The sequence below is a fragment of the Malurus melanocephalus genome, unplaced genomic scaffold (assembly GCF_030028575.1).
Source record: "Malurus melanocephalus ecotype Western Australia unplaced genomic scaffold, MMel_1.1 scaffold_643, whole genome shotgun sequence".
In the NCBI taxonomy this organism is placed as follows: Eukaryota; Metazoa; Chordata; class Aves; order Passeriformes; family Maluridae; genus Malurus; species Malurus melanocephalus.
In genome coordinates this window covers 2,075-14,384 of record NW_026623875.1, presented here as the reverse complement: position 1 = coordinate 14,384, position 12,310 = coordinate 2,075, and the positions used below count along the sequence as shown (strand labels likewise).

General features: G+C 42.1%; 1 protein-coding gene across 4 annotated transcripts in view; it reads left to right on the top strand.

The window, feature by feature from the left end:
* SEC24D (SEC24 homolog D, COPII coat complex component) overlaps positions 1–10,899 on the top strand; it is a 44,186-nt gene extending 33,287 nt beyond the window's left edge. For 3 of the 4 annotated variants that reach the window (XM_057383596.1, XM_057383594.1, XM_057383597.1), the window contains exons 12-23: positions 354–545; positions 1,156–1,249; positions 2,551–2,667; positions 2,973–3,140; positions 3,645–3,741; positions 4,357–4,502; positions 5,076–5,214; positions 5,615–5,733; positions 6,384–6,563; positions 6,694–6,885; positions 7,384–7,473; positions 7,870–10,899. In XM_057383596.1, coding sequence (XP_057239579.1) covers positions 354–545; positions 1,156–1,249; positions 2,551–2,667; positions 2,973–3,140; positions 3,645–3,741; positions 4,357–4,502; positions 5,076–5,214; positions 5,615–5,733; positions 6,384–6,563; positions 6,694–6,885; positions 7,384–7,473; positions 7,870–8,010 — 1,675 coding nt within the window. In that variant the 3' untranslated portion in view covers positions 8,011–10,899. The remainder of the gene's footprint in view (positions 1–353; positions 546–1,155; positions 1,250–2,550; positions 2,668–2,972; positions 3,141–3,644; positions 3,742–4,356; positions 4,503–5,075; positions 5,215–5,614; positions 5,734–6,383; positions 6,564–6,693; positions 6,886–7,383; positions 7,474–7,869) is intronic. The other variant, XM_057383595.1, reaches the window with a different exon arrangement.
* The last annotated feature ends 1,411 nt before the right edge of the window (positions 10,900–12,310 follow it).

Below are 12,310 nucleotides of genomic sequence, written 5' to 3'. Positions count from 1 at the left end.
CAAGCTCCATAACTACTTGTCCAGTTCTCTCTTTCCCGTGTGATGATGTCAACACCGTTTATTCTTTATCTTTGGGATTTTTAACTGTTTGAATGGSATGCACCATTGACAGTGTTGATGTAACTTTATAACTTTTTTTAAAAAGTAAACAATAGAGCAGTTGATTTTATCGTGGTGTTTGAATTTGACCTAAGGCAAAGATTGAGGCCATTACGTCTGCTTGGTTGTTGTTTGCTTTGTTGCTCCCAGTGCATATAATGATCAGAGAGCAGCCTTGCATGTCAAAAGAAATGCTTTTATTGCAAGGTCAGGATTTCAGAATTATAACCAGTTGGGTTTTGTTTTTCTTACAGAGAAGAGCAAGAAGAATCCTCAGCAATTCGAGTTGGATTTGTCACTTACAACAAGGTCCTTCACTTCTTCAATGTAAAAAGCAGCTTAGCTCAGCCTCAGATGATGGTGGTCACAGATGTTGCAGAAGTTTTTGTTCCTTTGCTGGATGGTTTCCTTGTTGACTTTGAGGAATCCCGATCGGTTGTTACCAAGTAAAGTATAATTATACTTCATGAGAATAGATGTGAATATGATGATATGCATTATGCCATTTAGTCACTTGGGTTTTGGAGCATATTGAAATACCTCTGGAGCCAGCAGATGCTTCAAGCCCTGTATTTTCACCTCTGATGCAAAGAAAAAGTGATAGGCACAGCCCCCCAGTGCTGAAMTTGAAAGCTTGTGTAGGTCAGGTGTAAACCACTTTCAGCTATGCTGCCTCAGAACTGGGAGGAGGGGGTGGCTGTGAGCCATGTTGTGTTTTCTCTCTTGCAATGCACATCGTGGCACCTGGATATGATCTTAGGACTCTGAAGTCCATACAGCACACCAGAACTACTTACTGTTAGCAATTTTTTATTTGTTGCATGTTCCTTTAGGATACAAGCTTTGAAATAAYGCATCTTAGAATTTAAAGAATCATRTTTTCTTCCATTCTGAATGCAATTCTAAGAAATAGAGCAAGCAAAATTTGTATTATTTTTTGCGCTATAAATTTGTATGAAAAACATCTTCCTGTGTGAAGGCTTAGTATGTTACAAGGTRTGTTTGGGGATTACCTTACACTGACCTGCTGAAACACTGATATTTTCTCTTTCATAGCTTGTTGGATCAAATTCCAGAGTTGTTTGCAGACACTAAYGAGAGTGAGACCATCTTCGCTCCTGTTATCCAGGCTGGCATGGAGGCATTAAAGGTTAGAACATTCCTCTCTTGTCAGAGAAGCAGCTYGAAATCAAGTGTGCTAAAAGCCAGTCCCATCACAGTGGGAAATTAGGAAAAAAAAGGTCGTTGATTGTTTCCAGCACTAAAGTTCTGTTAGAATAACGGTACCTTCGAGCTGCTTTAATCAAAACAAGAACTGACAAACAGTATCTGTTCCCAGATGTTCTTATTGAGGAAAACCAGTCCCTRGAGTCTATTCTGTGTAGGAGGGATGTTAAGGAGAAGATGAGGAGCAGGAATTAGTTTCTTGTTCAGCATTTAAGAGAAATAAAGTGTTTAGTTACTCTAATGGAACAAATCAATATTCTTGTGTTTGCACAGGTATCCAGTCCTTGCATGTGTGAAGGGCAGGAAAGTCAGTATAATATCAGCCTTTGCTCTGGTTATTCTCTTGCTKCTGCAAAACTTCTTGTGCAAAACAGGATATTCAGGACTAGCTGTCTGTGACAGAATCCAGCAGGGGCTGGAGGGTTTCCGTCTAACAGACAAGTTCTCACAGCTTGGATATGGCTGGGAGGGAATCCACAGGCCAAGGTGCTGCCCAGTTCCTTTCTGGGACATCCTCTCAAGTGCTGCCATTCCCAGGCAGCGTTGCCAGTTAAGTGCACACCACCCTGGTTCACCACAAGATTTGTAGGGGCAGAACACAGCCAGTGGTGGTTGAAAGAAGCTGATTTATCTGTGAACTTTTTATGAGTAAAGCATGAACTTTGAGTAGATAAATTTATCAAAAGTAAACATTTCTCAGATCTGTTTCTTATATATTGATTTAATACCTCTWTTCCTGTTAGTTATTCATACTGCCAGCAGGTATGTGTGCAAAACAGATCTAAATGCTTTTCCTAGTACTTGACCTCTACAAAATAAATTTGAGTGCCATAATTGTGAATTTCCATTTACAATAGCTATAAAAGAAAGCAGCTCTTATTTAAGCTTTTTATTTAGCTCAATATTTTAGGTTATAATTTGTGAGGATTTTTACTGTGAATTATTCATCTGCATGTACCATTGCTAAAGGAAACAGTTTTGTCTRAAAAGAATAAATGGATTGTGCTATTAATATGTATAGTTTAGTAATTTTGCCAAACCAATGTCAGTAATTCCAGATACATATTGGGACAAATGGGTATTTGGGAAGTCTTTCAGCCTTCAGCAGAATGCTTCTTCAAAGGAACTGAAGAAATTGGCSTGTTCTCTGAGACCCCCAGTGTWTGAACATGGGCTGKTTAACCTTGCAGTAGTAAATGTRCCAATGTGGTGTCTTTGGAACAGGCTGCAGAATGTGCTGGGAAATTGTTCATCTTCCACTCTTCGTTGCCAACYGCGGAAGCACCRGGGAAGCTGAAAAACAGAGATGACAAAAAACTRCTCAATACAGATAAAGAAAAGGTATTTTCTGCTCTGAGCTAASAGGAGACTGCTGTTGCAGTGAATTTCTCTAATAGGGCAATTCTTTTTTTGTCATTTATTGTCTTTTACGTAGAAGTGTTGGGTTATGTGATGCCTCTGTGATGCCTTGGTTCTCCAAGAAAACATACAGAGGTGTTTCCTGCATGCAGGGGCAGGGGAAGCATGGTTTTGATGGTGGCTGTGCCTCACTTCAAACTTGTGCTTCATCCTTTTGTCTTCACTTTGCCCTTTGGGTTGTGATAAATACCTCATGTGATGACACTTGTATTTTTATTCCTGTGCAGACACTCTTCCAGCCCCAGGGAAATTATGAGGCCTTAGCCAAGGATTGTGTGGCCAATGGCTGCTGTGTGAATTTGTTCCTCTTCCCAAATCAGTACGTGGATGTAGCCTCCATGGGCCTTGTCACAATGTACACTGGTGGAACACTGTACAAGTACAACAATTTCCAGGTGGGTGGTGCAAATTTCCAGCCTTTCAGATAGTAACAGCYGGCGGATTGTTGTGTTTCATCTCATTTCAATGTGTGCTTGGACATTTAACTTAAAAACAGAGTGAGTCTGGAAAACCTGGTTATCAATTCCAGGAAATAAAATTCAAACTTTGAAATAGCAGATCAGGGTCAAGTTTGTATCTTGAAGTAGTAATATGTGGCTGACATCCTAAAATCCTGCCTGGGCTGAAAGGTTAAGTRCAGGAATGGATTTTACTGGAAATCCTTTGATTGAACAGAGATTCTGTATATCCAGACCTGGTGATGAGCTGGGCACACTTGCAGATATATGCTGCTGATAGCAACAGCCAACATTTGAAATCCTTTTCAAAGGTCTCAAGAGCTGTTAAATGTGAACAGATTTGCTGGAGGGAGATGGAGATCATGGAAGGGGATGTGGGGTCACTGCTGTGCTGYTGCCCCTCAGTGCTGAACCTCTGAACTTTCTGCTTTGCATTCGCAGCTCGAGACCGACAGCCCCCAGTTCCTAAGTGACCTCAGGAAGGACRTCCAAAAAAAGATGGGATTTGATGCAACAATGAGGGTTCGGACCAGTACAGGTAATGGGACCCATGGAATGAATTTTAAATAATACAGTACTGTTCACATCWCTTGTAAGATCAGGCTGGTTTAATTGCACTATGTACTGCTTGAAAATTGATTGAATAGACTGGTAAAATGCAGGGATGTGTGTGTGTGTGTATATATATTCTTATAGATACATAGGTGTATACACACATACMTACTTCTGTATATGCCTCCTTGATAACTGGTTTTCAAGCCTGGGAAGGCTACTGCTCACTGCACACAGTATGGACTGCAAGGAAGTTGTATWAAAGRGTGTTGCTGCTGGACRTCGACCTGTGCCTTCATTTTCATAMTCAAATGAYATTCCTGTGTCTACTTTTCCAGCTTCTTGTGTTTGTTCTTAGCTCAAATGCAAGTGTTAGAGAAAGGGACACATGCAAAGAGGCAAAGCCAGGAGTGCAGAAGCTCTGGGGTCTGGGTTACAGCTTTTTCCTCTTGCCAGCTCTCATAAATGCTATTAGCAAGGACAGTTRTTGGGAGTCCTGAGGCTGTAAAGCCCTGAGGGAAAATGGCTCCTGCTTCAATATGTGATGTCAATTTAATTAGTCATTTTTTTAATTAAATGCTCTGTTTTAATCTGACTTCAGGCTTCAGGGCTACGGACTTCTTTGGGGCCATTTACATGAACAATACCACAGATGTAGAGATGGCAGCTGTTGACTGTGACAAGGCSGTGACGGTGGAGTTCAAGCATGATGACAAACTGAGTGAAGACACAGGGGCCTTAATTCAGGTAAAAACCCCTAATTCATGTAATACCATAAAATGGTGAGCAAGACTTTCTGCAGCCAGAGCTGCAGAGAAATGATGGTGTGGGAGTGATGCGAACAAGGCACAACTCTTGTGCCATAGCACCACTTGTAAAAAGTGTGTTCCCCTAACTCTGTGCTGCATTTTTTATTTTATTGGAGAACGTAAATGCTTTCTAAACGCTCACTGGGACCGCATCAGACCTCATCAGCTGTTTATATTTTCCAGCTCCCTGTAAATAAGTTTATTTGGAGTAAGAGATTTATTGCTACTTATATGGCAGTTGTTATTGCTTGTGGCATTCCTTGTGACCATTCTGTTCAAGAGCAGTTCTCTATGGCTAAGCCTCCCTCCCAGCTCTATGGACTCTGGGACTTTTTATAATCTTAAGATGAGTAACTTTATAGTTCTTGATCTATGCCCCTAAGAACCACAGGTGTGTTGGTGCTACAGCTGCCAGCAGCACTGCTAGGCTGCACTGGCTGCAGAAGGCATCATGTGCCTTTTGGCCCAGAGAGGGTGGCTGCAGTGGTGACAATTTGTGCCTCTGTTGCAGTGTGCTGTCCTGTACACATCGATGAGCGGGCAGAGGCGAATCCGCATACACAACATAGGTTTGAACTGCAGCTCCCAGTTAGCTGATATCTACAGGACTTGTGAGACTGATGCACTCATCAACTTCTTTGCTAAGTCAGGTACAGTTGCAACAGACAATTTTGTTTCCTTTATTACTCTGGCACAGAGGAAGGGGAAAGAAAAGGGGGCTGAAGTGGGAAATAATTATTTATAACTTGCTGCTCACACCTGAGCAATTCCTGAAGTATTATGAAATTGCAAAGACACATAATTACCTATTTTAGGCAAACTGCCATGAAAATAATAATTGTGTGTAGGTGATGCACACTGAGCAGTCACAATAAGTGGCAATGGACATCCTACCATGGTGTTGGGGGTTTGGTGGGGTTTTTGGCTGTCTGTAGAAGAGACTAAAAACCAGCCCCAGCCCTCAGGTCTGTAAAATCAGAAGCTAGCAGCAGGCAAAGGTACTTTGAGAGRGTGTCATTTTTAACACATGCTTTTATTTTGTGTTTCTAGCTTTTAGAGCCATTCTGAAYCAGCCCCTGAAGACAGTCAGGGACATCCTGATGAACCAGACCGCTCACATGCTGGCCTGCTACAAGAAGAGCTGTGCCAGCCCAGCAGCTGTCAGCCAGGTAAAACTCACATCCAGTCCTACCCAGCCAGGTACTGCCACCAGTAAACAATCACCCTGCAACAGCAGCAGAGCCAGAAAGGAAAATTGCAGGACAGAATTGTCCTTTTCTTTCAAATACAATGAATGACAGGTGGGATTCACTGGTGGTGCAGCATACAGAAATGGTTRTTCTGGAACAAAAGACAGTGCCCTTGATGAAACTGATGCCTGTATTCACACAAAGGAGCTCAGCCAGCCTTTTCCTTCCTGCTGGCATTATGCACTCACAAAGCTTTCCTTTTTAATTGTTACGTTGTTAAAGGTGGTTGTAGTATTCTAATTTTTGACAAGTCAGACTGACTGATTTGTTTCCATTAAATATATTCATTTATGTCCTGGTAATTCAGCTCAAAGAAAGACTTGGGCTTTTCCATSCCAGCAGTGCTGCCACAAGCRTGGGCAGTGAATTGTGCATTGTTGGTGACGCCCAAATATGTCAACCAGAACCAGAGACATGKAGTATGGGTCTGTATTTCTCTCCTTAATTCTTCAGAGAGTGCTCCAGAAATGAGCAGGGTTACAGGGAGATGACAGCAGCCAAGACAGTGACTAGAGCTTATAAAGCAAATAATTTCTGTTGGATTCTTATTAAAAGTTTTGTTTTCTCAGCTGATCCTGCCAGACACGATGAAGGTGCTGCCYGTGTACATGAACTGCCTGTTGAAGAGCTGTGTGCTGGTCAGCAGGCCCGAAATTCCGACAGATGAGAGAGCTTTCCACCGCCAGGTGGTGATGGCCATGGGGGTGGCTGACACGCAGCTCTTCTTCTACCCCCTGCTGCTGCCAATTGTGAGTCAGGGGTGCATTTTTTCACTTTAATATCTAACCCCTCTTACCTGGAAAGGAGCYACTAAGCTGTACCAAGCCTTTCAGTACTTTTCAAGTCAGTTCTACAGCTCTTGTGTCTTTTTCCCCGCAGCACAGCCTGGATCTGAAGAGTGACGCTGTCCCAGCTGCCATCCGCTGCTCCGAGGAGCGTCTGTCCGAGGGAGGGGCCTTCCTGCTGGCCAACGGGCTGAGCATGTTCCTGTGGCTGGGAACCAGYGTGTCTCCAGAGCTCATCCAAGGGCTTTTCAACGTGCCATCCTTCGCACACATCAGCACCGAGGTTGTGAGTAGATGCAGACTAAGAATTGACCATTTACCAAGACCAAATGCTAATCAGAGAAACAAGTGAGGGTTTTTTCAATCTGCAGCTGGAGCTGGTGACCAGCAGAAGGTGTTTAGACACCAGATGTGCTTTAAGTTACATAGAACTTAACACTTTGATTCTCTGAACACTTAAGAGGACAGAAGCTTTCACAACTTTAGTCTTCTTAAACTTTGACTGTTGCAGATTAGTGAAGTCCTTTCAACTGTGTATTGCTGAAATTAGAACAAAAACCTTGCAGTGCTTGAGTTTCTCCTGACAGTGCACTTTCATATTGTTATTATTTTAAACTGAAAACTTAGTCCCCAAGATGAGACCTTTCAGTGAAGGAGATGACGTTTCCTTGTTTGGTATGAAATCCACAGTACCTTATAATATAACTATCATTAGTTAGTCTTGGTTAGAGATGTGACTGAAATGTAACAAGTGGAATGTAACAACCTGCTTTCCTTCCGACAGACATCCCTGCCTGATCTGGACAATCCATTTTCTAAAAAATTGAAGCATATCCTGGAGCAAATCCAAAGCCAAAAGCCTCACACTATGAAGGTAACTGCTTTCTGCCTCAACTCATTCTTCATACTGTTCAAAGGAACATTCCAGTCTTTGCCAAAATTTACCAGTGACTGTAAAAGGTTTTTTAGGTATCAGGGCTCTTCCTGCACATTGGTCAGTTCTAGTGTGATTTGTAGGCGCAGGCATCTCAAATGTGCTTAATTCCCAGTCAAAACTGATTTTCAAAGGTAGTCAAGTCTGAAAGGTAACCATTCTCTTCTGYAATCCTCAGTTCACATTAGTCTCTCCAGCTTCTACAGTGTGGAGATTTATTAGTTTTGGGGCTTTTCCCCACCTCAAGAGCATTCACTAAGAGACACAGGAAAACTGTGCTGCCATTTAGTCTGACTGTATCCTAAAAGTATCTATCTGTATCGCTTACCTTTCCAGCTGATGATAGTGAAGCAACGGGAGCAGCCAGAGATGCTTTTCCGMCAGTTCCTCGTAGAAGACAAGAGTATTTATGGAGAAGCTTCATACGTGGATTTCCTCGTGTGCATTCACAAAGAGATCAGCCAGCTGCTCAGTTAAGGCAACTCCAGTAAAATGTTCAGTTCCTTTTTGCCTTTGCAGGAGGGACAGTTCATGGTGCCTGAAGGCTGGCCCACAGCTCCACCAGACACAGGCCTTCTGCTGTGCTTTACAGACCTGCTCTTTCTGTACAGTTTGATTTGATCCCACCTCTCCCTGAGTATTTTGCTTACTTCTTAAGCTGTAGAATAGGAAGTTTTGTACTCAGGTATTAATCTTCTGGSAGTCCTGACTCTTTCTCTACATGAATTGCCAGATTTCAGACTGCCAGTGCTTAAAAGCATATATGGTATACATTTCTTAAAAGACAATTTAGAAAACTCTTAATTATTTCTTTTGCTAGTCACAGGTTGTACCAGAGTTTGGAAAGATGATCAGAATCTATACAGAGGAGAAAAAAAGACAAAACACTTCTTTTTCTAAGAGAGGACTTAGAGTTGAATCAGATGGGCAGTAAACATGTAGTTCAGTTTGAAGGATTTCAAAGTCCTTCCTGTGATACAAGTCTCTGTAAAGTAAATCCCCTTTTTCCTGGAAGGGACAAGTGTTATTTTCTGCAGAAGCAGAGCTCTAGGAACCCTTCCAGAGGCAGGGTTATCCAGGATACAGAAATGCCTCAGTTTTATGACTGGATTTGAATAAGTGTAACAACAACAGGGATCACAGGAAGAGCAGTCATCAAACAATCCTTTTGCCACCTTTGTCAGATAATGCCCCCCTATTATGGTACAAATCTGTCCTCTTGGGGGCAGCAATTAGTTTAGCATACTATTTAATTACATTTTCAAAATTGCACAGTTTAGGCTTTATTTAGTACATTTGCTAACTGGAATATTCCCAACACAACTCAGAAAAATCKGTTCCTCAAAATTTCAGCGGCAGATCAACTGTGAGACAGTTGACACATTAACCAAAGGTTATTTGTGGTGCTAAAATGCCTCTTGTTTCATACCAGTTCTATTACAGTGACTTCTTCTCCCATGACTGATTTATTCGATGGTCACTGCTTTGAAAAACAAGCCTTTGCTAATACCAATATTGAAGGTAGAATTTGGGAAGCCAGAGCCTTTGGAACAGCTGTTTACCTCAGACACTTCATCAGTCTTTGTCTCTTTGGGACCAATGCTTCTGAATGTGAGGTTTGAACTTTGCCAAACTTGAAAAGCTGTTATTAAAAAAAATTAGTGTTTCAAAGAAAGCCAAAAWAACTCAAAAGTAAGGTTAAGCCTCAGTCAAGAAAAAAAGTGCCTTTAAACATGTTAGTGTTGCTACTTAGTATTAATTATTTAATATGCACAATAAGCAGTCAAAATGCATAATTTTTTGGTTCAACAGTTTATTTATACAGTCCTATTGTTGTCATTGACCAAGAGCTCTTGAAATAAGTGGCTGTATTAGAAAAGGATCCTCGGCCTGAATTCAGCTGCCAAGACAAGCACTTTTAAGCTGTAGACATTATCCTGTAAAAAGTATTTGTTGCCATTTCATTTGTAAAATGACACCAGCAACATTTGTGTAAAGAAATAAGCAATTATTAAATATAATCTTGTGTGTGTTTATTCTTTCATACATCCCAAGTTCTCCAAGGTTTTCTGGCTGTGCATCCAGCAGTGAGTACACTGTAGGTAACCTTCTGCTCTCGAGACAGGCAGCTTACATKGCCTCAGCATTTTCAGTGTGTTTCTGCTGTTGTCATCACCCATGGCTGTGGTGAGAAGACATGATCCAAGTSAAGCAAAGTGTCCCAAAGAGGGGCYGTTCAGAACCAAGCTCAGGTAAGCCCAAGCTGTTCATACTGGCACAGCTACTGCAGCAGAGCTCTGGCTTGCCACGGGCAGTTTATATTATCTACAGTARGACATCATGGTGGAGAAAAGAGCACATGTTGACAGTGGTCATGACAGTGACAGGTATCATGGAAACATTACAARTGCAGTGCTTAGCTCCACCATAAACTGCAGGGCTGTAGTGCTTCACTCAGTTTTACAGCAATTAGGCATTTTTTCCCCTTTTTCATTGCTGCGGTAATTACACTCAAAATTACTTTATGTTTCACAGAACTTGCCCACTGCTTTCTTTTCAGCCCATGAAAATTACCCTATTGTGAAAAGGATTTGTGCAGCTCTCTTCCACTCTATGTTGACATTGAGCCCATTGCACAATTGCCATTTCTGCTACAGCAGTAAAGTTGCCACCAACTTCAGTAATTTTACAAGGAGAAAACAACTCTTTTTACTATATACAGAAACACTGGGTTCGTTTGTAACCTCCCCYGTCAGTGCACAGAGCGCTCCCGCTGCTGCCTCATTTACACACGAGGTGACCGGCCGAGGGAGCTGTGTGCCTGGAAAGAGCTGAGCCCTCCGCCGGGAAAGGCCAAGTTTCGGATAAAAAGAACTTTAAAAAACTCATTTCAGGGACAGAAAAAGAGCTGGTTCTGCTGTTTAAGGGGCCGGGTGGCTCTGAGGCCTGGAGGGCTTCCCTGAGGGGAATAAGCAGAGGGAGGTGAATCTGTGACCCTGCTCATAATTCCATAGTTTCCTCCTAAAACTTGGTAATCTTGATGGAGGAATGTTCCTAACAACCATCATATTTCAGTGCTGGTTGCTGAAATCTTGGATTCTGGGGCAGAGTGAGCTGATGTGCCTGGAAAGGGCTGAGCCCTCAGGCCRGGTCAGAGCCCCTCAGGCTCGAGGGCAAAGCACTCCCTGGTGTCCGTATGGAAACGCGATCGAGTTGTGGGAGCCRCTGTCCCTGTCAGCTCTGCTCCCAGGCTGTCTCCCTGGAATATCCAATTCCTACGGATGTGAGGAATCCCAGCATTCTGTGAAAGCCATGGCTACTTTTCAAGTCGTGAGTGAGTCCACCTGACCCTGCCTCGGGATTGCCGCCATGAGAGGCCTCATCAGCTAACGTGGTAAATGTTACAGTCCCAACTCCAGAGTGGAAATCACGAAGTGTGGAGAAAAAGAATTTATAATTGAGTTTATGGCTCAAAAAGGGTTAAAACTACCCTTGAAGAAGTCATTAAATGTGAATTGATTCAATGATTTCTGCCTGAATCGCCAGGAARCATTAAACACACATAACGTCTGTGTGTKTGAGGGGGAAGGCAGGAACCCAGGCCAGGGCCTGTTCCTGAAATTGCACTGACTTTATAGTTTTTGTTATTTTGTATTTTTATTTGCCCCTGAAACATGGCTGGAAAATTGATAAAAATGCTTTGGATAGACACAAGGGGTGAAGKTGCAAAGGACAAATAATATCCCACACAGACTCGTTGGATACAGCGTTCTWMRCCAGCATTCCTCATCTCTCTTCTTGTGAAGCTGTGACTGTGAYAGTGTAACCAGGTATGAGCTACATTTTTTAAAGGTATTTTTATAGCTATTAATTATAGGTGGTCAAAAATTGAGAAATGATGCAATTATAAAAATGGATGAACTTTAAAAGTTTGTTGAATTTTTTCTGACCTGTAATTATTCTGATGTTTTTTGTGATTATATGGTATCTATTTTGAAGGGAAAAAATTATATGAAATTGTTTCAGTATTGTAAATGTCTCCCATTCAGGGAGGGTTTAAGGGGGGCTGAAGCTGATGATAACTTGCAGCCATCAGATCCTCTCAGCAACTATTCCTCTTAAGTTTTTTTTTTTTAATTCATGAAATGTGAACTTCAGGTCCTGGATAGCTAGAAAATGTTCCAGAATTTAATTGCCAAATTGTCTCCCAGCCCTAAATCTCCAGCAAACAACCAGCGTAAGCTACAGTTTAAAAGACCTGACTTAGAAATAACATTCTCTTTTTGAAAATATCAAGAGATTCTTTTTTTGCCAGAATTGATGTTAATCTTTAAACCACCTGTTCATARTAACTGGATCCAATATTCATGAATGATTTTCCAGTCACCTGTGCATCAGTCCCGATCCTTAGGACAGCCTTCCAGCTCCCCAAACGTTGCACTTGGAGTGATCTGGGACACCAAAGGAAGGTCAGAGCAGCTGACCCTTGGGAATGTGTGCAGGGAGATTGCTTCCCTTGGCCAGGGTAAGGAATCCTTGCTGGTTCACAGGCAGGAATTCCTTGGGAAGGGGTGTAGGAGTTAGGAATGGGGGCCAATGGAAAGGGACAAAAAGCTAAAGTGAAAAAGATTAGGACAGAAAGGACAGAAAGCAAAAGCCCGAGCAAGCAAAAGAAAACACAAACCATGAAGATAAAAGGATTCTCTCATTTGCCTTTTAGTAATGAAGTAAATACTTTGCCTTCCAAGAGGCCTGTGCTTATCCCTGGGCTTCTCTG